Source organism: Sphaeramia orbicularis, chromosome 13 (genome assembly GCF_902148855.1).
Source record: "Sphaeramia orbicularis chromosome 13, fSphaOr1.1, whole genome shotgun sequence".
In the NCBI taxonomy this organism is placed as follows: domain Eukaryota; kingdom Metazoa; phylum Chordata; class Actinopteri; order Kurtiformes; family Apogonidae; genus Sphaeramia; species Sphaeramia orbicularis.
Window position 1 is genome coordinate 44,710,374 of NC_043969.1, and position 25,337 is coordinate 44,735,710.

At 36.7% G+C, this 25,337-nt stretch overlaps 1 protein-coding gene across 3 annotated transcripts; it reads right to left on the reverse strand.

Annotated features, from left to right (window-relative positions):
* On the reverse strand, positions 1–12,680 carry LOC115430994 (THAP domain-containing protein 5-like). 3 transcript variants are annotated; one of them, XM_030151218.1, is made up of 7 exons: positions 12,477–12,680; positions 7,775–7,958; positions 6,250–6,459; positions 4,607–5,109; positions 2,306–2,492; positions 461–613; positions 1–398 (listed from the first exon to the last, which is right to left on the reverse strand). In XM_030151218.1, exons 1-6 carry the CDS (start codon positions 12,557–12,559, stop codon positions 506–508), a joined length of 1,275 nt encoding a protein of 424 aa, XP_030007078.1. In that variant the 5' UTR covers positions 12,560–12,680; the 3' UTR covers positions 1–398; positions 461–505. The 3 variants fall into 3 exon arrangements, with proteins under 3 accessions (XP_030007078.1, XP_030007079.1, XP_030007077.1); XM_030151219.1 differs by having other exon boundaries at positions 1–613; positions 4,607–5,104; positions 6,257–6,459; XM_030151217.1 differs by having other exon boundaries at positions 1–613.
* Between the last annotated feature and the right edge of the window lie 12,657 nt (positions 12,681–25,337).

Below are 25,337 nucleotides of genomic sequence, written 5' to 3' on the forward strand. Positions count from 1 at the left end.
CAGCACCTGGAGGGTTCAAATTCAAACTGTATGAACTATTAGGGTCCAAATACACAAATAAATGAACCACAGACTAATAAAAGTGGGTTTAGATAAAGATGACCCATTTAAATACATGTAAAGGCGTCAGATCTGATGAATACAGTTATCAGGTTTTTCTAATCATGTAAACAGGCTCAGTGGTTCAATCATGTCACTGGTCGGTTCATGTTTGGTTCTCGTGTCGCAGACAGAAAAACGACACCAAACACACATTCAGAGAAGATCTGGAGAACATTCAGTCACGGAGGAAGTTTTACAAACTGGAAAAATACATTCAACATCGGCCCAAATGATCGTCCATATTAGTGCAAAACTCACAGTAGATCAGACGACACCAGGGTCAGAGTTTAATTCACCTCTGACAGAACCACAGAAGCAGGAATCACACACACACACACACACTCTCACACACACACACACACACACACACACACACTCTCACACACACACAGATGTTTAGGTCTCATCTCTCCTCTGAAGTGCACAGATACGTGTCGTCGTCCTCTTCTTCGGAGTAGACGTCCACGGTCTGGGCGACGTCGGGCACCGCTGGGCTGGTCTGGGCGTCGGCCTGAGGAAAAGGAGAAGACGCCACGTCAGCGTTGACTCACTCATGTGTACAGGACGGTGGGTGGGTGGTAGAGCTGCACAATGTATCGTCTGAGCATCGTCATCACAACGTACGTGTGCGCAATAGTCACATCGCAGGTTCTGCAGTGTAGGAGGCAAATGAACTCAGTGTGTTCTCATCTAAGTTCAGCCTGGGTACCTGACACACACTGCACACAGCGATCCACCAATCACAATCGTTCTTCATCAGTTTGCCGAAGCAGACCACGCCCCTGCACATGGAGTGAGTCGCTGGTAACAACATTGAAAAATGAGCAACGAACAAGAGAAAATCACCGAAAACGAAGACTTGGAGCCGAAAAGAAAAGCAACATCAGTTATCTGGAATTATTTCGGCTACAAGAAGGATGAAACTGAAACGTGTTCTGTCACCACAACGACAGGAAACACAACTCATTTATTCAACCATTTACGTCGGCACCACACAGCTATTTTATCCTCCTGAATAGTTTTTCATATCGCAATATGGTTAATGGTGGTTAGGGTTAAAAAAAAAAAAAAAAAATCACAATATCAGTTTTTTTCCAATATCGTGCAGCCCTAGTGTGTGTGTGTGTGTGTGTGTGTGTGTGTGTGTGTGTGTGTGTGTGTGTGTATTAGGGCTGCACGATTCTTTTGCTTAGAATTGAGATCACGATTCTCTGGCACGATTTTTGTCGCAAAATGTTTCCTGCACCGCTGTCAAGGAAAATGGGTTCTTTTTCCTCTGGTTTGTGTCGTTCATGTCACTCTGCCAGTAGTCTTATGCAGTGTTCGCTGTTTTCTGTTGGTGTGGCTGTGTGTAATGGGGGGGAGGGGTTTGCACGTGCGTGGTTCGGCGGGGGGTGCATGCGTGTGCGTTTCAGCCGGTTACCCGCACGTATGTCGGTTAATAGTGGTACGGGGCGGTGCGGTCCGTGCCCCCACAGAAGTGAAAGTGAAACTTTATGTTCATTTACCTTTTTCCTGCACTTATGGTCCTGGTTGCTAAGCGACATCAGCTGATCTGAGAAAGTTTGCAGCGCAAAGAAATTTGGCAGCAGCACAATAGAATATTTTTAATATAAAATTTTTGTCGAGCACAAGACTTTTGATTCTTGGTTAAAGGCCGAGTCCTCCTCACCCGCAAAGAAAAGAAAAGGAGAAGAAGAACAGCAGCAGAAGTCAGAGAAGTGAAAATGAAAACACACTCGGATCTGGACGACAGAAAACAAGACCGACATGAGATCAACACCGCCGAAAGTGAACCTTAATTGGGCAGAAGTTCAGGTGGGTGACTCCCCACTCCCACTGGGGTTTTCATCCATTTCCCTCTCTTTACCGCAGACGTTCCTCTGCTGTAATTCACTCTTTCTTCACTCACCTGCAGCCGACAGCAGCAGCATGTGTTGTAAAGACGCTTTACCATTGGTTGAGGGAAGAGGTGGAGGCGGTTCTGCGTTTGTGGGCATTTATTTGTGATGCAGCCGTGAAGTAAAAAGCTTAAGAATCGTCCGTGTTTAGAAATGAGATCGCATTCATGTGTGAATCGAGATCGCCATCTTTTAACGATTAATTATGCAGCCCTAGTGTGTGTGTGTGTGTGTGTGTGTGTGTGTGTGTGTGTGTGTGTGTGTGTGTGTGTGTGTGCGTGTGTGTGTGTGTGTGCACTGACCCCCTGCAGCAGCTGCAGTCTCTCCTGGTTCAGCAGGTTGCTCTGTCTCAGCTGGTTCACCGTGTTCTCCAGGCCCAGGAGCTTCTCCAGGTGCCGGCGGTGTCTCTGCTGCAGGACCTTCACCTTCTTCTGCAGCTCCGACACGATGGCCTCCAGCTGACGACGACTCACACTGTTCCTGTGGTAGCTGAGGACGGAACACCAACCGTGAGGAGATACCACTAAGGCATCCACAGTTCAAGTGTTTAACCCAGGCGTGTCCAAAGTCCGGCCCGGGGGCCAATCACGGCCCGCGGTCAGATTTTATACAGCCCACAGCTTGGGTTTTATAATGTATTATTTATGGCCCGCTTGGACTGTTGAACCGAGTACATGAATCATAAAAGGTTCAAAATGCAGTTCCTCCTTTCACCTCATGGTGGCAGCACCACTCTAACTCTATCAGGATCTGTGACTTTGCCGTGACCCTTTTTCGCTAATTTCAAACCACGGCGCCTGTAAATAAAAAAAACGGAAGTTGACAGTGAGGGCCGCCGCTTCCAGGAGAGATGGGAATTACAATTTTTTTTCACTGAAAATCGAGGTGATTGTGTTTCCCTAATTTGTCAACAGACTGTTGTCTTGTTTAAGGAATTCAACGTAAAGAGACACGAGCAGACAAAACATGCTAACGCATACAACAAGCTAGCAGGGAGTGAGCACTCCGAAAAAGTGAAGCAAATTCAAGCTGCTTTAAACTCACAACAGTGGCTCTTCATGTGAACCTGGGAGTTCAATGAATTCACCACCAAGGCAGGATACCAAGTTGCCAGGTTAGTTGCCTATAATTGCTGGTGTTATGTACTTGTAGATGTGACACAAAATATTACTTTCTGAATGATTTTGTGAAAGACAAGAGTAAGAGTCATATGTTTTCATCTTAAACGTTAACAGACTTTGCATTACTGAGTAATATATGAGTAATAATTACTCATATAAGTCATGTTTAAAATGAATGTGGGGTTAAGATTTTTATCAACTTCTTGGACGTTTAAGATACTCCACATGGTTTGTTCTATGTTATCTGACTCCATATGTGAAAGGAAGGCAGAAATGTTTTTTTTTTTTTTTTTTTAATTTGTTCACACCTGAGTGGCTTAGATTTGGTTACATTGCCATTTAAAAAAAATGATATTTTGACAATGAAAATAAAGTTGTTTTTAAAATTATCGCTTTTATATGTAATTTTTACTGTTTAAAAAATGTCCGAAGGGACCACTGGCCCCTGGCAATCTCCACATTATCAGATCTGGCCCTCTTTAAAAAAAGTTTGGACACCCCTGGTTTAACCCTTTATCAGGCAAGTGACTATTTTTGGTCATTTCAGAATGCAGTGCAAGACAGTTCCAGAGAGGACAGTGAGTCAACAATCTCAGGTCCAATGTGGTCTCCAGGGTCTGTAAGGTCCACCTCTACATGAACAGTGAGTGGACCTGCTTTGTTCAGTACCATGAAGTAATGGTACTAATGTAAGGAAGGATGTTCAAAGGGATCATGTGGATGTGGACAGGGGGCGGGATCAGCACTGATGTTGGTCAGATGTTCTAAAATACATGTTCCTTTCACCTTATGTGTTTTTCTTGGATTTTTTAAATATTTACTTCTTGGATTTTTTGTAAGGAATCAAATATGGTAACTTCATTGACCTTGATTTTCTATATAACATAAAGAAAATTTGAAATTTTTCACAAAAGTAATACAGTCTTGTTCTGTCCTCAACAAAATGAAAAAAATGACTAAAAAAAATTCAAGAAACTGATCAAAAATGACTAAAACAATCAGCAAAATGAACAAAACTGATCAAAATAATCAATAAAATAAACAAAATAATCTAGAAACTGAAAACAATGACCAAAATAATCAAGAAAATGACCAAAATTATCAGCAAAATAAACACAAATGATCAAAATAATTAACAAAATAAACAATAAAATGAAGACCCCCCCCCAAAAAAATAATCAGCAAAATGAACAAAAATGATCAAAATAATCAATAAAATAAACAAAATAATCAACAAAATGAAAAGAATTACCAGAACAACCAAGAAAATGACCAAAATAATCAACCAACTGAAACACACCAATAACTCACTAAGGTTGAAGTGTTGAATTTCACAGTATTTCTGTGACTGAACCATAAAGGGTTAAACATGAAAACACTGCAGAACCACTGGTCTGGACTTGGACTGTGGGTCACACTGTGTCTGAACCATCAGGGCTGGTCTGGGTCCATGGTCCTCCATGAACCCGGGTCTGGACTCACCAGTGCTCCTCCAGCTGCCGACCCGGACACTCAAAGCCACTGTCCTCCTCCTCTTCCTCCTCCTCCTCCTCCTCCTCCTCTTCCTCCTCTGCGTCCACTCTCTTCACCTTCATCTTGAGGGACGTGGGTGAAGGTGGGACGTGTTTGGACACGATGGGCAGCGTGGACGTGATGGGCTCGGAGCTCAGGGAAGACGACACCACCGTCTCCGGGGAGAAGACCACCTGCGCTTCACACGGTAACACGTTGGGGATGGTCTCGAAGTAGGCGATGACTCGGGGCCGCTCGTCTGGGTGGGCGGCGGCCAACTCGTCTGCGGTGACATCTTCAGCCGTGGACCCGTGGACCTGCGTTAAAATGGCGGCGGTGATCCCGTCCACCAGCTGGTCCTCCTGTCCTTCAGACATCAGCACCACCTCGTACTCGTCTCCGTCACTGAAATCCTCCACAGTCTGGAATAAAGTCAACGGGAGCTCCGCCTCCATCCAGCGTCCGTCTGCTGACTACAAGTGGAGGAAAATATCAGTTCTGTGATATATCGCGATATTTCATTTCACGATACTGTGTCGATATTTTTATGATTTTTTTGTTTTTTTTCTAACATTCTTTTTATTAAACATTTTCAAAATTATCCAGTCCAGCGCAGTACATACAGGTTGTATGAAATGTAAGGCAGATCCAACATATGTCCACAGCAATGATCTCAAAAGTTCCTATTAAGTCTATTTCAGGTAGTTGCAGTCTGAGTTCCCAGATATTCCAACACTTTTCCCAACTTTGCTGTAAAGACGTCCTTCTGATCGTTAATATAAAATCTTAGTCTTTCCAGAGAAATATAGTCTGATATCAAAGACTTCCACAGATGGATTGAAGGAGGTTCCTCTCCAACCCATTTGGTCAGAACAGCCTTTCGGCCCAACATTAACAAAAACTGAACAGTATACTTATGTTTTCTCAATGATTCAGGGATACATCCAAAGATATTTTTAGGTATTTATTCAAACACAAATATGGAGGGGTTCATTTTTGGGTTTTTTTTGTTTATCATTCTCTTTACTTCTATATTCACATGGGTACTTTACTCTTTTATGTCTATATTTACAGGGGTGTTTTACTCTGTTGTTTGTACTACAGGTAGTAAGATATTGCAGGTCATACATGTGTTTTTTTTTTTTTTTTAATTGCTAACGCTATTTTGTTAAATAACGGTTATTTCAAACTTCCTAAAACCACTTTTTATCGTCTGAAAGAAGCAGATGTTAGTTCAGTTGTTGGAATCACATAAAAATACTGAATATGAACATTTGACCAGGATCTTAAACTATCATGTCTGTAAAACATAATTTTATTTATTCATTTTGTGTTTTTTTGTACAGGTAAAGCTGTATGTTATAGTATTTTTTTATCCAAATCCTGCACTTGAAGTTTTTACAGAGGAAAGTTTTGTGATTAAAGCATTAAATCGTGTTCTGATCAAATAAAAATGTGTTTAGTATTTGTGCATATTTCTGGTGTAATTTAATTTTTCCAGGAAATAATCATTTAAAAAAAGAAACAAAATAAACTAAAATATGGCCTTAACAGTATCGTGATACATCGTATTGGGATTTGTGTGGTATCTCCACATTCTTGCCAGTACACACCCCCACTCCTGACGCCTGGACACAGTCGTCCCACTCTGCTGCTTCACTCGGCTCCAGGAGTCCGGTCGGGTTCTGCTCCGATGGGGCCACGGTGACCTCATACAGGTGGAGCGCCGCCGCCGTCCGGTCATGTGACGCCGTTACGCTTTGGTTCCCGTCGGCCCGGAACCGCTTGGCTTTTCTTTCACCGTGTTCAGACGCTTTTCGTTTCTAGAAGGAAAGAGGAACATGAGGATTAGAGTTCAAGTCCATCAGGTCTGATCCGGATCGGCCTGTGGAGGCAGAGACCCACTTTAAACACAGAGAATCTACAGACCATCACATTCACACATTTATGTTCAGGTTCCACATTCAGCCCAAAAGGATCGATTAACAGGCCGGACCAGAAAAGAAAAACAGGAAAACAAACAAATATTGACAACGTTTTAGTACAAAATAGTAAAATTACATCATGAACAGGTTTAGAATTATAAAGTATTCTTTCACAAAATAAATGTGAACCTCAAATTTCTTCGAACAATATTATGTCTCAGTTTTATCGTTTACACATGTGGATTATAACTCAGATCACAGTGGATCTACAAATACACAAAACATTTAGTAACAGGCAGAATATTGATCAAATTACACTCATTTATCTTTAGAAATTTCAGGTTCATCAGTCGTTTGCATTTTTATTGAAAGGATAGTTTGTAAATGTAAACACTTTCATAATGTGATTTTACTTTTACAATTTTTCACATTAAAACAAAGAGAATAAATTGGATTTATCATTATTTTTATGTTTTTATTTTTTATTTTTTTTTATTTTACTGGTCCAACCTACTGCAGATCCTACTGGTCTGTATTTGGACCCTGAACTTAAACCAGTTCAACATCCTCCACTGTTCATTTCTTCAGCGTCATTGTTTCACTTTGGGACCAAATTGGACCCTTCAATGGGCCGGTTTTGGTCCACAGGCCTTATGTTTGACACCCCTGACATTAAAACCCATCATCAGAAAGTGATATACTGTGTGAAAACTATGAAATAAGAACATTTTTTCATGCAGCTAATCTGATGTTTTCTCACATATTAACATACTCTAATATTAGTTATTACTCACTTTATGAAGATAATATGCAAAAAAAAAAAAAAAAAAAACTTTTAGATTAAGAAAACTGTTAATTACAGTCTAATAACAATCACCAACTGATTTACACTCAAACATGTTAGTGCAGATCAGGTTTATCAAGAACAGCAAATTTGCAGTAATTGTCTGAATTACAGTCTATAGGATGATGCACATGCCTCCACTGTGTCGGCTGAAATGCAAATAAAACAAAACCCATGAATATACAAGAGAACAGCGGGAGAAGAACTGTAGTCACCAGTGTGCACGAAAGGGTTAAAGACAAAGGTACAATTTGTGGCATTTGCTTTAAAATGTGAGTGAATGTGAGTCCAGGGTCCGTGTGTTCAGATCCACATGGGTTGGGTCCAGATGAGGCCTTCTCTGGTCCATGTGTTCCGTTGGGTTCTTACCTCTCCCTCCTGGAAAAGCGTGGGCACGGCGTCGTTCTCCAGGTACCGGATCCCCCATCGCACCTTGAAGCTGGACGGTCCAAAATGTTTGTGGCAGATGTACTGGTGTCGAGACGGGGTCCAGTTCTGGCGGCCCATGTTCCTCAGCCACAGCTGCAGCCGGTCCGGGTCGTGGAGGGGGAACCTGGGACACCGAGACCACATGTGGGACCAGATCAGAGACTGTGGATCCAACACCAAACAACTACACAAGAACTGGACCCGAGTCTGAACTGAATCTACTGAGGGATTTCTGTGACCACATCAGACCTAAACCAGATCAAACAGACCCTGGTGGATTTCCTGGACACCGTGGGTTCAGTCTACGTCACTAAATCTACAGAGAAGCGTTAAATCCAGTTTGTTAAAGCTGAACTCGGAGTCTGTTCTGCGTTCCAGGCGCTTTTATTTCCATAGAAACTGGAGACGCGTCCTGAGCGTCCACAGCCGTCCACCTCCAACCACATCACTCAGGACTCAGGTCAGTTCAGGGTCTGAATCTGAACAGGACCACGGTCTCAGAAACTCAACCAGGTCATGGGTTGGGTTTACTCTGGAGGCTGAGGACCGGTTCTGGAGTCCATCTGAGTCCAGTGGTGGACGTTCATAAACCTGTTAAACCTGTACTTTGTGTCTCTGAACCCGTCCCCGTCCTCAGTCCTGGATTCTGGTTCAGTCTGATCATGAAGCGGTCCTAGAGGATCACATTTAACACAGAAACCTGATCCTGGATCTGTGTTCCATCCAAGGTTCTAATAGTTTTGGATTTTTTATTATAGTTTAGTTTTATTGAGTTTAGAATTTTTTTCTCTAATTAAGTTAGTTTTAATTCATTTTTAGAGCAGGTTTGCTAGTTTTTATTAGCATTTGTTATTTTCTAAATGCTTAGTTTTAGTTTTTTCATGTCTTTTCTCTTCTTCACCGTCGTATTCAAATAAATCCCAGACAGGACTCTGCTGCTTTCTCCCAACTTTAGTCTCATGTTTCCAGGTAGAGTGAGGACCAGAAGACGACTAGAAACGACAAATGACCAGAAGTGACGGACCGTTAAATGTCATATGGTGCCAGCAGCTAAAATTATTCGAGGGAAATAAATCGATTTCATAGCAATCCGATACTGACAAAGATGAAAACGAAGGGACTTTTATCCATAATTTTTATACGTTTTAGTTTTATAAGCACACAATGCAGTTTCAGTTAGTTATCATTTTTTCTTTTAATTATAGTTTTTATTTATTTCAGTTAACAAAAATGTTTTTTACAATACTAGTTTATGTCATTTCGTTAGTTTTCATTAACGATAATAACCTTGGTTCCATCGTGTGAAGGTTAAAATGGAAAAGCATCGACTGTTAAATCTGATGTTTTATCAGGTTCTAAAAACTAAATGTGCTTTTGTCAGAATCAAGATTCAACCAGAATAAACAGAAAACAGAATTAAAGCAAACATTTCAGACCAAAACGTCAAATACGGTTGTGGAAAAAATTATTAGACCATCCTTGTTTTCTTCAATTTCTTGTTCATTTTAATGCCTGGTACAACTAAAGGTACACTTGTTTGGACAAATATAATGATAACAACAAAAATAGCTCATAGTAGTTTAATTTCAGAGCTGATATCTATCCATGTTCCATGTTTTCTTGATAATAACCAAAATCACTTCAGTTCTTACATCAATATCTATGGCATTGTACTGACAAAAACAGTGCTTTTAGGCATTCCATGTTTTCTTTTCTGTCTGTTTTAGTCACATGATACACACAGGAGTTAGTACTGGATTGCATAACTATTGTTTTTGATGACTTTTGATGGTCTAATCATTTTTTCTGCGACTCTATTAACTGTGACCTCCCTCTGAACATGTCTAGACCTGTTTTATTACATTAGATTTACTGGAATAATCCTGTGTTTGTTAAATGTGACACTGAACATTGATTTTTACAGGTAGAAGACATTTAATTCTCATTTTTGTTTTTGGATCTGAATAAAGAGCCTGAGAAATTAATAAATACAAATAAATATATTTATTAAACATTGGACTTAGACTTCTGCTCAGGTCTGTCTGAGTCCGTCTCTACTGTCTTTAATGTTTTTGTCCAGTTTCCAAGTTTAAATTCTGATCATATCACTGGTCAACAACATATTTATTGTTTAAGTTTTTTGAGCTGATTTAGGATAATTTTGGTGTGCTGAATCCAAAAATCACATTAATTTTGCTCAATCAGGTCAACTTTCTGAACTATGCTACATATTGGCTTTTTAACATTTTTGCTTACATTTATGGGCATTTTCACATCATATGATACAAAATTCTTTCATATTTCTCGCAATAAATGAGTTCAGAAGATTTTACTTTTGCCAATTTATGATTAATGTTTTTTTTAATATTACAGGTGAATGAAATGACTTCGACTAGAACAGGGGTGTCAAACTCATTTTAGTTCAGGGGCCACATGCAGCCAAATTTGATCTCCAGTGGGCTGGACCAGTAAAATAATACCATAAAAGCCTATAAATAATGACAACTCCAAATTTTTTAGTGCAAAAAATAACATTAAATGATGAAACTATTTCTATCCAAAACAAAAAAGATGTGAATAACTGAAAAAACCCTGAAATTTCTGAAGAAAAGTAAGTACAATTTGATCAGTATTATGCCTCAACTTATGATTTCTACATGTGCATTACGGATCAGATCTACAAAGACACTAAACAGGCAGAATATTGTTAAAATTACACTTATTTTTCTTTAGACATTTCAGGTTGTTCATATTCGTTCAGGTTATTGACATTTTATTATTAAAAAATATCAGAATTTAATGTTCTTGGCAATAAATCAAAGAGAAAAAAATGGTGTTGCCATTATTTAGAGGCAAAATATCATGATTTTTCTCACATTACACCAAGAAGAACTTTTGGGACTCATTACTTCTAGGTTTTTATGCTGTTATTTTTGAGTTTAATGCCCTTGACTGTTAATATCTTCAGGGTAATTTTTGCATTTTGCACTTTGTAAATTCATCCCGCGGGCCAGATTGGATCCTTTGGCGGGCCAGATTTGGCCCCCGGGCTGCCTGTTTGACACCTGTGGACTAGAAGATCTTGTAAAAATAAGCCTGACATATTCTGCTACATCTGCGGTGAATACACCATTGTACCTAACAGGAATCCTGTTAGAAATTTTTTTTTCTCTTAAAACCTATTTTGGGTGAGAACTACAGGGTGGGGAAGCAAAATTTACAATATTTTGAGGCAGGGATTGAAAGACAGTGTATGACCAATTAGTTTATTGAAAGTCATGAGAATTTATTTGCCACAAGAAAATGTACATAATAGAAAATGTTTTTATTCCATGTGTCCTCCTTCTTTCTCAATAATTGCCTTCACACGCTTCCTGAAACTTGCGCAAGTGTTCCTCAAATATTCGGGTGACAACTTCTCCCATTCTTCTTTAATAGTATCTTTAAGAAAGTCGACATTGCTGTGTGATGTTCTATTGGTAGCATGTTCTAAAACGCCCCAAATAGCAGAATCCAGAGGGTTTAGATCTGGGCTAGAAGGCGGCCATAAACATGATTCCCAAAAATTGCTAAAGTTGGATTTGTTGCTGTTGTCAACAAGTGTTTTGGTGTTCTTGTGTAAGATTTTAACTCCAAATCATATTTTACTGCATTTCTAACGCTCTTGTTGTCTACCTCAAGTTCAATTGCCATTTTTCTCATGGATTTGGTTGGATCCTTTAGGATTTTGGATTTGAGAGCTTTAATAAAAGCTTTGGTGCATTTTTTGTTGCTTCCTCCACTTCCAGACTTTCTCCTAATAGTTTTGCTCATAGTCATTCTCTTCTTTCCATTATAAACAGTCTTTATGGACACTCCAACTATTTCTGAAATCTCCTTTGGTGTGACGAGTGCATTCAGCAAATCACACACTCTTTGACGTTCGCTTTCCTGATTACTCATATGGGCAAAAGTTTCTGAAAAGGTATGGATAATAGTGTTAGGTATGATTATGACATCAATATATGTTTGGTTTCAAAACAACTGACGTAGTGCCTGCTGAGAAAAAACAACTAAAATGTCCACTGTAAATTTTGCTTCCCCACCCTGTATATAAAAAAAATCAACTGATAAAGTCACAAAAATGTAATCAATTTTGTGAGAAGATCAAATTTTTCAAAATCAAATTAGCAAAAAAAAAACCTGACCTGATTGAGAAAAACAGATGTCATTTTTGGATTTAGCGTTGCAAAATGGTCCTAATTCAGTTGAAAAAACCTAGACAACTTGCAAAAAACATTTTTTTGTAACCCAGTGTTTAATAAAACTTTTGTGTCAGTTTTTTTTCTGTTGCTGATTCTCACTGCATAATGAGATCAAGTCAGTCTGTTTTCATGTTCACTGACAAACCATGACTCATCAAAACACTAAATCCAACTCAAATGTGATTCAGATCAGGTTTTGACATTTGATGTAGTGAAATAATTCAGTGTAAATGTGATGTGGGTTCAGTCTGAACCTGGTTTTTTGCTGAAAACTAAAACACGAACTCCTGTCGTCGGTCAAACCTGTAGTAGAAAAGCCTGTTTATGTAAATGTAGTGAACTCCTGCAGACTCAGTTTCATCACAGTTACTTTTCTTACTGATCTTAAACCCTCTTACTTGTAGAAGCTCTTCCTGGTCCCGGTCCCAGATCCGGACCCGGACTCGGTCCTGCAGTTCGGGACACAGCAGTATTTGGGCATGTCGGCTCGGTCTGGTGGATCCTGATGTGGTCTACGGGTCCAGGTAGCTCACAACAAGGTGAAACGCGTGTTTTATTTGTCATCGCTCGGCGCATTACTGACGCGGGGGACGATCAGCTGTTGACAGTGGTGACGTCATATGAGCGCGACGCAGACACGAGGAGGAAATAACACGAGAATTTTTTTTAAAAATCACTTTTTCAGTGATGATATTTTTAGAGCCACATTATGACAGTGTTTTTGGATCACGCTGAGGGACAAACACATGATATTTATGCGATAAAATTGTTGTCGTATAGAACAAAAACGGTCATTCACAAATACTGACACGTTTAAAGCGACTCGGAATTTTGAAGATTCTTGCAATCATTTCCGTAGCTCTTTCGCAATCCCCGACTCTTGTTTACTACTAAAACTTTTAATGGCATAATTACAGCTGATTTCCTGTTTAAACCTAAGCTAAATGTCATCCATGAAAAGCTTCTTTTACGTTTGTGTCAAATGAGTGTTTTGCTTATTATAACAGGAACCCTTATTCAGAGTAAACACTTTCAGACTCAGACTCAGACTTCCTTTATTGTCATTTAATAATGCACCATCAGTACCTTATCAAACAAAATTTCAGGTGCTTAGCTCACTAGTGTAAGTTATAAAAATAAATAAAAACACACTCACGAAATATAAAAATAATTTAAATACTGTAAACACGTCTATATGTATAAAAATTTAGATAAATTCTTTTTTAAAAGACTAAAAGACTAAAAACTAAAGTGCATAGTGCAATAAAGTGTTTCAGATTTATTGCACTAAAGGGGCAGCAGCAGATTTGGAACAAGTCCTGTTTCCTTTGGCTGTTCAACAGTCTGATGGCCAGGGGGAAGAAACTGTCTCTGAATCTTACTTTATTTTTATGACTTTTTTTTCCTCAAGACATTTCAGCTTCATACTTTATACCTATAATAGTTTGACGCTATTCTTATTATGTATATTTGTATTTATATATATATATGTGTATATATATGTGTATATATGTGTATTTTCCCTAAAAAAATCTGTGAGTTTACACACTCACAACATAAAGATATAAAGGATATAAAACAGATCGATAACTTCTGGTCTCGTCCTTATAATGAAATGAGGCCATTTTGATGTTATTTAATGAATATGTGGAAAAATTAAAAAGATGTTAAAGTCAAGTGAAGTTAATATTTAGAGGGTAATTAAAGACAGTGTCATTATGATAAAATTGTGAAATCTTTTTTTGAAATCCCTTTGATCCATGTAAACACAATATTTATATATAGAATAAATTAATTTATCAAATTCTGACATTAAGGTCACTTTAATTTTTCATCACAAAAACTAAAACAAAATTCTTCTTGTCATCATTATTATTATTATTATTATTATTATTATTATTATTATTATTATTATTATTATTATTACTGTTATTATTATTATTATCCACGTCATTTTCATATATAGATGCTCCCTCCTACTGTCGCTTATTTCCAGGATACCGGACCATTCGGTGTTTATTTATTTATTTATTTATTCGTTATAAGATGCACATATGATACTTTTCAGAAGAAACGCATTAATTATAAAATAAATAAATAAATTAATTAATTAAAAAAAAAAAAAAAAAAAGGATATCAACATACACAGAAAAAAATTTACCTGTGCCGTCAATCACGTCATGACCTTTGACCTAAGGTGAGGTCAGGCCCTCGTGGAAGTTTCTCGAAATTTGTAAATTTGACAAATTTCAGCTCGATTAGTTCGTTTTTTTCGTCATTATGTGCGAGAGCGAGTGTTTAGAGTATTTTACGAGACGAAACGAGCTGCTCCTTTGAGTAAAACTGAGCCTTTTGACCTGCGTTTGGACTTTTACTGGTGAGTTTTTCATGAACATTATTCAGATTATTTCAGATGAAGATGTTTTTTATTCGTTTTGTGTAAAAGAGGGCGGTTCAGTTCAATGTAGTTTCAGTTGAGTCTTCTAAACCGTAGATGCACATACTAATTAAAATGTGTGTTTCCTTTTCTAGGTTTTTTTATTCACAAGGAACAACATGAAAGACGTTTAATTTTTCTGTGGTAAGTCATTATTATTGGGAAATATATTGACTACATTGACTTTATGGAGGAACATACTGTAGGTTATTTTAGATGATGCTGCCAATATCTATCTATCTATCTATCTATCTATCTATCTATCTATCTATCTATCTATCTATCTATCTATCTATCTATCTATGTGTAAAAGTTAAGCATTAGGTTTGTTGGTTTAATGAAGTTCTAATCCACACATATGTATTTGTCTCTGTATTAACCCATAAAGACCCAGTACCACTTTAGTGTCAAATGTCCCAAATAAATTTTTCTCTCTAGTTAACCTTTCTTAAGTAATTTATCACCATTTATTACAATATTATCTTCTGTATTTTGCATTTTTTTCAGTCAAAATCAGGTATTCTCCACTATTTAATTTGTTGATCATTAAATTGTTCATAAAAGCTTAAATCAAACTTGAGGTTTATTACATTAAAAAAAAAGAAAGAAAGAAAGAAAACTGAAGAAAAAGTGACTTTTTCATTTAAATACATCAATAACTTAACATAAACCCAGTATCTCCATCCACTGTCATTGATCTAACGCCATGAGTTTTACTGGTGAATCAATGTTGTAGAAGATGACGATGTTTCCACGTTCACTACGGAGCCTCTGAACGTCCAAATTGGTCATATCTGATGACCATGAAAAGGCGCCAAACTGCATTTTACACTGATTATTTGTAGCAGGGGTGTCAAACTCATTTTAGTTCAGGGGCCACATTCAGCCCAATTCGATCTCAAGCGGGCCAAACCATTAAAATGATAGCATAAAAATCTATAAATAATGACAACTCCAAGTTTTTCTCTTCATTTTTTGTGCAATAAAAACATTATATTATGAAAATATTTACATTTACAAACTATCTTTTCACAAAAAAGATGTGAATAATCAGAAAAAAAATTTAATTTCTTAAGAAAAATAAGCTAAATTTTAACAATATTATGCCTCAACTAATCACTTGTACATGTGCATCACACACAATGTTACACAAACATAATATTGTTGAAATTTTGAAGTTTGGAATGTGTAACTAAAATAAGAATGCCTACAATATTATGTATCAACTTATTAACACAACTTACAAATCAGATCTACAAATCCACAAAACATTTAGTAACAGGCAGAATATTGTTAAAATTGTACTTAATTTTTAGGTTGTTCACATTTTATTGTAAGGGTTATTAGACTGTTACTTTACTTTAGATCACATTGGGCTAAAACCAGTTCAATACCCTTGACTGTTAATATCTTCAGTATAATTTTTGCACTCCATAAATTCATCCCGCGGGCCAGATTGGACCCTTTGGCGGGCTGGTTTTGGCCCCCGGGCTGCATGTTTGACACCTGTGATTTATAGAATCATAGAATTGGTGGATCAACAGGTATTAGACAGTTTACATCAGTAGATGTTTTGGGTCTCTATGAGTTAAGATCTAATCTGGATATATGTGAAATATATAAACACTAGTAACAACAGGAGATTCAGTTAAAAACAGCTTCTATAAACCAAAGTGGTCGTATTTATGACCTCTGCTTTGCACTTAACATGTCTTTTGCCCTTTTGTTTAGATAATATGAGATTTTTTGCATAAATTTTCTGATTTTTTTTTTATACCAGGTTTCATTCAACACGTCAGATGTTTCTATTTTGTTGTGCCACTTTTTCCTATGAGGTCAGAGGTCACAATATATAGTGACTTAAACCTTTACAATCCATTTAGTTTCATTTTTGTGTGTGTCTTTTAGGCTTTGCACATAGTTCCTGTATATTCTTGTTGTATGTGGAAAAAAAGATAATATGTGGTAATGTTTGTGCCCAGATGACAAAAACAAACATTTAAATGCAGGTTAGATCTCCCTAAAGCTCAGAAAGAACAGTCTATCTTCAAGTCAGTTACCAAGTCTGTGTTGAAAAATTGAATAGTCATTTTTAACAAATGCTGTTTTTAGTTTGACCACTTGAGGGCAGTGTAATTATTTATCTCTGACCTCCAAGTGACACATGACAAAAGTCCACACAATGTTCACTGCAGTAGAATAACAGATAATCTAGTGGAAACACATAAATCATAGTAAAATCATCAGGAAATACCTATTTAAAAGGACTGAAAAGAAAAGAGAAACAGGAAAATGCAGTAGATTGTTATTAGAGGACGTGAGGTTTTAATTCCTAGTGTAGGGAATAAAATGAATACTCATGTAAAGTACAGATACATGATCCAGTATTGAAGAATTCAGTTACATATTTCAGGTTCTCTTGCTGTTCTATAATTGGTCATAGTCTGACATGGACTGTAGATTACAAAAAGATGGAAAGGGAGTATATGAAGCCTCCAGAACCCTCCTTAAATCTAACATCAGTGGTTTAATTCTCTGTTTTCTTCAGAATTTGTTGTTGTTTCAGAATAAATGAGGCCTTCAGCTTCACCCCGTGCCCTTAAACTAACTTCAACTGTATTAACTGCACAGAGGAATGTAAGGGAGGGATCGGCTCCTTTCTTAGAACCACACTTTTATCAGCAGCTCCGGTGGTTCATATCTGGAAACATTTTTACTAAAAAGCACACAGAGTGATGTTTCAGGTACATTCTGACCTGAGTGATCCAGCGTACGTTCTGCTCTGGAAACGGCCGTTAATGTTGAAGAGATTTAATCAGAGTTGGATAAAGAGCGCACATTCTTTAGTCAAGATGATACTTGGACTAAAATCAGGTCAAAGTTGAAACTCTTTATTTATAAAGGTTGTTTTTAGGTGAAGTGAGCTTAACCTCAAGTCATATTAACCCTTTAAGTACCAAAGTCACAATACTGAGACAAGTAACATAACAGACTGAAACAGACCATAGCTCCAGATAGAAATGGTAAATGTTGTTGCCACCTCCCACCGATAGAGGGCGGACATGTGCCCCTTCAATCATAACGCCATTTCAGAGCATGTTTTTATTCAAAGTGAAGAAGAAAATCTAGTTTGAAAGGTGTGGTCCTGTGTTTGTTTAGTAAGTAAGTAAAGTTTATTTAGTTTTAGTTTGGATAGATAAGGATAGATTTATCTACTCTGCTGCTTGGATTAAAAGATACTACATTTTACTTTCTACTAATGTTTAAGTTAATTGATTTTAAGGATAACATGACAAAAAAACAAGAACTCAAAGAAAATTTCCATGTAAATGTATTCAATTTTTACTAAAACTTACGCTATCCAATATGGCCGCCGCCATTTGACGTCACCATATGCATTATAAACTTTGCATCATGCCCAATATTTTTCTCATTTACAACATGACTTTATCTCTAAACACTTCCAAGATACAGCTTTTTGAAATCTTGATATCAAAATTGAATATTTAAATAAAAAATAAAAACTCAGGGTTAATATATTATACAGAACAGACATGATATAAAGACTCTCCTCAGTTTTAGTCTCACTTTACTGTTTTGGTCTTTTACGGAATTTTCATCATTTTGCATCTTTCACGTAATTTTTTTTGTCTTGTTCTGTCATTTTTGCTTCAATTCCATTTGTCATATGTGCTTTTTTTGTCGTTTTGCATCTTTTACACCATATTCAACTATTACACGTAACTGTGTGTTATTTTGTATTGTTTACTTCATTTTATTCTCGGATTAATAGCCCAACAGTTTTTTTGGAGGTGTACCTATAATGTCATGTTTTTGGATGAGGTTACTATGTCAAAACTGATGTAGATGATGCGTCATGAACACTGTGCTCATTAGAGACACGTGTTACATTTTACACACCTGACCTTTAAATAAACGTCTCATTTAGTCGACTGAAGTCCTGTTAAGTTTCCAAACTCAACAACACAAGTTAACAGTATGTTGTTGTTTTTTGGTGAATTACAAAAGCGTTCCCATATGATCCCGTACTTTTTGATCTACAGATAGACGTTTTTGGGTGAATAGATTCGTTGTGGTCGGTGGTTTAGATTTGGATTTAGATTTCCCATGGCCGGTTTCTGTTCCCACTGACTGGACACTGTAGGCCTGTGTTGTTTTCAGGAGGAGGGGGTTGCTTTCTGTTTCTGACTCAGGTACTAGGCAACCTCTCTGCCCTTCACATTCCCCAGTATCGGTCACATGACCCGCATTTGGCCAGTGCTGCCGGAGCGTGACCACGGAGACTCGCTCAGAGCCGTTTTCTTTCCTTTTTTCACTCAGCCATGGTTAAATATTTGATTAGATTAAAGCAACTCCCGTCTCATTTTCTCAGGACGCACTTTGTTTCATACATCGTCTACGTATATGTCAACCTCTGTGAGACTTTTTGAGCAGAAACTAGATGTTTGATCTGTCGCCCTTTGGGGGAAGAGGCAACAATTGTAGTTTTTTTGTGGCTGTGAAGTAAACCAGTACAAGAAACAACAATGATTAGCTTATCAGGGACCGAACACGCCTGAGGGCTTCAGACAAGTCAGTGGAACAGCACACAGGAAGAGCTTCTCACTGGAAAAGGAGACAATCCGTCAAACTGTCAGGAAAGAGTCCGGATCTGAATCCAGGGTTTCATCGTCTGGTTGTGTCCATGACCTGTTTGTCACTGTATAGATTACACCATTTAGTCAGAGAATAAAAATAAGAAGGTAAATCACAGAAAAGGAAAAGGAGTGCTTATAACGAAAGTCTTTAAATAAGGAATAAAATTGTCAATCAGAGCAAAATTAAATAACACACAAGAAACACTCCCAAGACTGGTTAAACAGACTGTAGAATAATGTAGAAAGTAAAACATCCACTAAATGTTACGTCCAAAATATGAAGTAATCTGTTTGTGTTAAAGTGACATATGAAGGACTGTACATGTACACTATATGGACAAAAATATGTTGACATGTTGAATTATGGTATTTCTTTTCTAACAGGGGTCTGAGATACAAAACAATAATGATAAATGTCATAATATATATTTATATCTCAAATCAGCATAAACAATGGCCATGATGTGTCAAAATATTTTTGTCCATATAGTTTGTATTTATCGATATTTCCTTAAAGTTTAAAAAGTTTAAGTGAGATGTGAAGAAAGTGGATGGTTAGCCGTGGTTGAAAATTATTTACAGTCAGACCATGAAAATGTTTTAGAAATTTAGAGATAGAATATTTAAAATAATAGTCATGATTTCAAAGCAAACAAACAAACAAACAATCTTGAGAGGAATTAAGTAAAGAAACACCTGAACTCAATGTGTTCCAGTACTGTTGTCCATATTGTGCATTTGTGTGAATGACTCAAATCTTTAAGCCTGTAGACTGATACTCTATGTTTGTGTGCAACCAAAAGACAAGGACCTCAGTCCAGTTGATACTATCTTAAGTTGTAATATGCCCAAGAAGCCCTGGCTCCCACAGACTCACACTGAACATCCTTGTAAAAAAGTCAGTAATTTCAAAAAGGGGAGGTAGATTAAATGGAGCCAATGCTAAAGTATCTTAAGGTGTAATAATGTGTAATTTTAATGTGTAATGTGTCGACCGCCACATACACTCCATGCATACATGGCTCCCATAGACTTCCACTGAACTTCTCTCTAAAAATACTAAGGCAGTAATTTGTTTCCAGGACTTCAGTCTCATCCATTTTACTTAGAGGCTCTACTAAAAGAACTCCAATATCAGATCTCAGGTCAAATGAAAGCTTTAATATCTGCCACCAGGCTTTAATTGACAGTTTTGTATGTCAGCTCATTCACTTGCTGAGTTGGACTAATAGTTTTTTTACTGAATAAAATTCATTATTTTCCTGATGAACAACTCTACGATAGTTGTGGTCAATAGCTTCCACTAACAACAGTGTAAAATGACTTTGTTACACAGTGCTTGATGAAATTTACTGTTTTACTGAGTCCAGCTAACCTCTCACCCCCCAGGCTCCTGCAGCCACACCCATTTTTATCCAAATTTGGTCATTTCTGGCTCCAAATAACCCACCATGGCAACAGCTAAAACACAGCTACTGGCTCTAAACAGCAGTTCAGAAACAAATGGGTTATGTCACAGGTGACTCATGCTAATGCGCTAGTTGTCATTAGCATCTTAATGTAACACAATACAACTTGATGAAGCAGCACTAATTACAGAGAGTTTCAGTTCCTTATCCTGTCCTGTTGCATCAAACATATAACATATTGACCTGACATATTAGTCAAATGCGGACACCGATATCACAACCTGATGGTGAAATGTTTTAAATGTTCAATTTTCCATCTATGTTTTATGTGTGTTGTTGATTGTCCAGACCAATTGACATGTGTTTAAAGCCCCTGAAATGCCATCTTCTCCGTTACTCATTACAATGTGAGACATGTCTGATCTGTAATTAGAGCTCTAATCGGTCAATTATCGTGACCAGATGTCGAGCAGTTCCTGTTGTTAGAGGCGGCAATGATACGGGCGTGAAAGCCAACGGTTGGACTGTAAACTGATCCGACTCCCATATTTACTATGAGATGTTCATGAATTTTTAAAGTCACTGGCTTTGTCAGGTGTGACTTCATGTGTTTTTTAAGAACAGGAGTCAAAAGGCGTAACACACACCGATCAACCGGACTACGGCAGACCCAAACGTGCTGCTGTTCACATAACTCACCTGTCTTATCCTTAACCCTTAGGTGTGTAAGTGGGTCAAAAATGACCCACATTCATCTGAACCTTTGATTTATTGTGCAGCAAAACCAAACCATACTTTGCTTTTCAAATTTTCGAAATAGTTTTAAAAATTTTATAAAATTGTTAAAAAATGTGAAATAAAAATGTTTGAAACATGAAACAATTCTTTTGTGGACTAAAAATGATTATTATTAACAATACAAAATGGCAAAACTGGCATAAAAATGCACAGATTTTAACACAGGTCATTTTTGACCCATTTATTGAAGAGTGTAGGGTCCAGTCACTCATGTATCTAAGGCCCAGATGTCAAACATATGGCCCATGGGCCAAAACCGGCCCATCTGAGAGTCTAATCCGGCCCCTGGGATAAATTGGTGAATTAAAAATATTACACTGAAGATATTAACAATGATTTGACTTCAGGTTCCACATTCAGCCTAATTTGATCTCAAGTGGGTCAGACCAATAAAATATGATTATAATACCCTATAATTAATGACGACTCCAAATTCTTCTCTTTGTTCTAATGTAAGAAAGTAACATTACATGAAAATGTTTGTATTTACAAATTATTCTTTCACAAAAAATGTGAATGAACTGAACAAATATGAACAACCTAAAATGTATTAAGAGAAATAAGTGCAGTTTTACCAATGTTCTGCCTGTTTCTAAATGTTTTGTGTATTTGTAGAGCCACTGTGATCTGAAAGTTGTAATATATGTTTGTAAATTATAAGCAAAAGCATGAAACTGTCAAAATTGCACTTATTTTTCTTAATAAATTTCAGTTTTTTCCTGGTTGTTCATGTTACTTAAAATTTTTAAAGGATAGTTTGTACATGTAAACATTTTCATTTTGTAATTTTACTTTTTCCACTCTAAAACATTACATAACATTATTTATACATTATTACGTTATTAGGTTACTTCAGATCATGTTGGGCTGTATGTAGCCCACAGATTAAGATCAGTTTGACACTCCTAATCTGAGGTTTAAATAACATTCACAGGAATACTCCAACTACCGGGAAGGTTTTCATTCTGAAACTAAAGTCCTGTGTTGACACAAAGCAGCTCCTGCACATGACTGTATGTAACTGTATAAATATGCAGCGGGGTGTCTGAAAGGTGCCAAATGATAACCGGAGGGTAAAAGGCCAGAGCAAAGCGATAAATCATGTAACCTGTCTGGACTCCACTCCTCTGTTTTCACACTTCTCACCTCTGCCCGTTAACTGATCCCGTGGCTAATTGTTCACAGCATGCGTGTGCTGAAGTCGGCAGCTCCAGGTAACGAAGCTCCGGGCGTTGAATGTCAGGGTTCTCTTACAAAGGTTTGGTTGCACACGTCATCTTTTGGTCACAGCTTTACTGACTCAGGGTGGAGTGAGTGTTGGACGACAGGGTAAAATGAGGTACCGCCTTATGTAATGGTCAGGAAAAAAAAACAATCTGACCACAAATGAACGCTGTTGACAAGCGTGGATCTATCTCATACTCATGTACAGCGTTATTAGAATGGTGTGAGGGTAGTTAAATGTGCAAAAAGTATATTAACTATCACGTGTAGGGTCATAACTAAAAGAATGTTCAGTAAATCAGCTTTGTATCTTTGTAAATTAGATACATATTATTAATTTAAGTCAAGTAGAGCTATAAATTAAGATCTTAAATGAACCATAATTGTAATTTTTGTCACTGTGTTTATTATGACTCAGTTCTTTTGCAGATTCATTGTATTTAAAAACCTCTTAACATCCATTTTAGAGTTAGTAAATTAGATACATTTTGTTAATTTAAGTCAGTTAAAGCTATAAATTAAGATCTTAAATGAACCATAATTGTGATTTTTGTCACTATATTTATTATGACTCGGTTTTTGCAGATTCATTGTATTTAAAATCCTCTTAACATCCATTTTAGAGTTAGTAGAGTTAGTAAATTAGATACATTTTGTTAATTTAAGGCAGTTAAAGCTATAAATTAAGATCTTAAATGAACGATAATTGTGATTTATTGTCACTATATTTATTATGACTCAGTTCTTTTGCAGATTCATTGTATTTAAAATCCACTTAACATCCATTTTAGAGTTAAGGTTGGGGTTACAGGGTTATCTTTGTGCCATGTTTAGGTTGTTTCATGTTAAACACAGAAACTAAAAGATGTTCCTGTTTACATGAAGTCTAACACTGTCCTAATGTTGGCTTTATACTCCTTCAAATGTGACCCTAACTGATGAAAAGAGCAGATGTTAAAATGTTTATATGTATAATACAAAATCAACCAGTGAATGATGCATTATTAGTGATATTAGTGATGATTTCCCACAGTGAATGACAGTAACCATGACGACCTGAGTCTTTTGGCTCAAGACGTGAAACTAGTTATAGGCCGAGTAATTCATTATGAACTATTATAACGTCAAATTTTTCATTAACTGGGAGTTGATCTACATATAGTATTTTCTGTGTCTTAAAATGTAAAACTTGTAATATGTATAAGGCTGAAGACTGAAGCATGTCTTTCACAGCTTTGAATCAGAACAAACTAATAGCATTGGATGAACAAAAAATGACCATAATAATCAAGAAAATGAGCTAATATGGACCAAAAAAAAAAAAAAAATGAATGGACAACATAATAAAAAATGGATAAATATTAATACAGTTATTACAAAAGGGACAAAAATGAACAAAATAATAATGAAAAAGGATAAAAATGATCAAATTATTCAGAAAAATGAACAGAAACCAACAACATATTTAAAATAATTAATAAATAAACAAGACCATGATCAAAGGTGAACAAGAAAACCAAGATAATGAACAAAATAATCCAAAATAAACAAAAAGAAGGCATCCCTTATAAGGCGTAGGGACATTTTGGATGCCACCGAAATGAAAATACAGTTAAATGAAAGTAGAGAGAATCATAATTAACTACTTGACTTTTCCAAGATCTAATGGTTGGTTTCCAGTGGAAGTCTTTAGCAGGGTTTGTTTTTTTGTCCATTTATTGTTTGTTGTAGCTTTACCAAATTTTTTTAGACAAACATGTCATAATTATCACTGAGAATGATGGGAAATTGATTTTTTTTTTTTAATTGAAAACTCTCAGCCTTGTATCTTATTCCTATTCAAAAACTTTCATTGCTTTGGATTTACAGTGGTTTTACTTTTGTCAAATCTTGTAAAATTCTTTTGTACAGTATTATATCTACTGTTTGTACAGCACTTGGATTGGAATTTTTAAGGATTAATGATAAGATGGAGTTTCAGCTTTCTCCATGAGTAGAGCACACATGTAGAGCAGTTTCAGAGAACCTTCATTTCTGTGTAACCAAGGCTCAATTGACCCTGAAATTATGCTAATTATACCCTAACCTTGGGTCAATTTGTGCCTGAGGACACACCATTTATATGCATCATTGTTTCAAAACCATAGAATTTAGTTAACTCACTAAATTCCATGGTTAAACATCAACATGAGGTATACATTCATGGAACAGCTGCTTTTCTTTTGCATAAAATCAGCACAATGACCCATGTTAACCCCTTCTCCTTTAACCCATAAAGACCCAAACAGCCACTGGCAACTCAAATTATCTACTGATGTAAAATATTTAATACCTGTTCATCCATTAATCCTATCAATACATGTAAATAATTGATGTAAAATACAGTTTGTCATCTTTTCATGGTCATCAGGTATGACCCATTTGGATGTGCAGTGGCTTCGTAGTTACCATGGAAACACTGTCATCTTCTTGAACACTGATTCACCAGTAAAACCCATAGACTTCAATAAAGGACAGTTGTTGGAGATTCTTGTTTTTGCATCCAGTTAATAATATATTTTACTAGAAAAGTCAGTTTTTCTTAAATTTTCTTTGTTTTTGGTATAATAACCCTCAAATGTAATATCAGAATGATGATTAAAGTACATGATCTGTAAATTACATGGAGGAAAATTTAGATTTTCACTGAAAAAGTCCAAAAATACAGATTATAATATCATAATAAATGGTGAT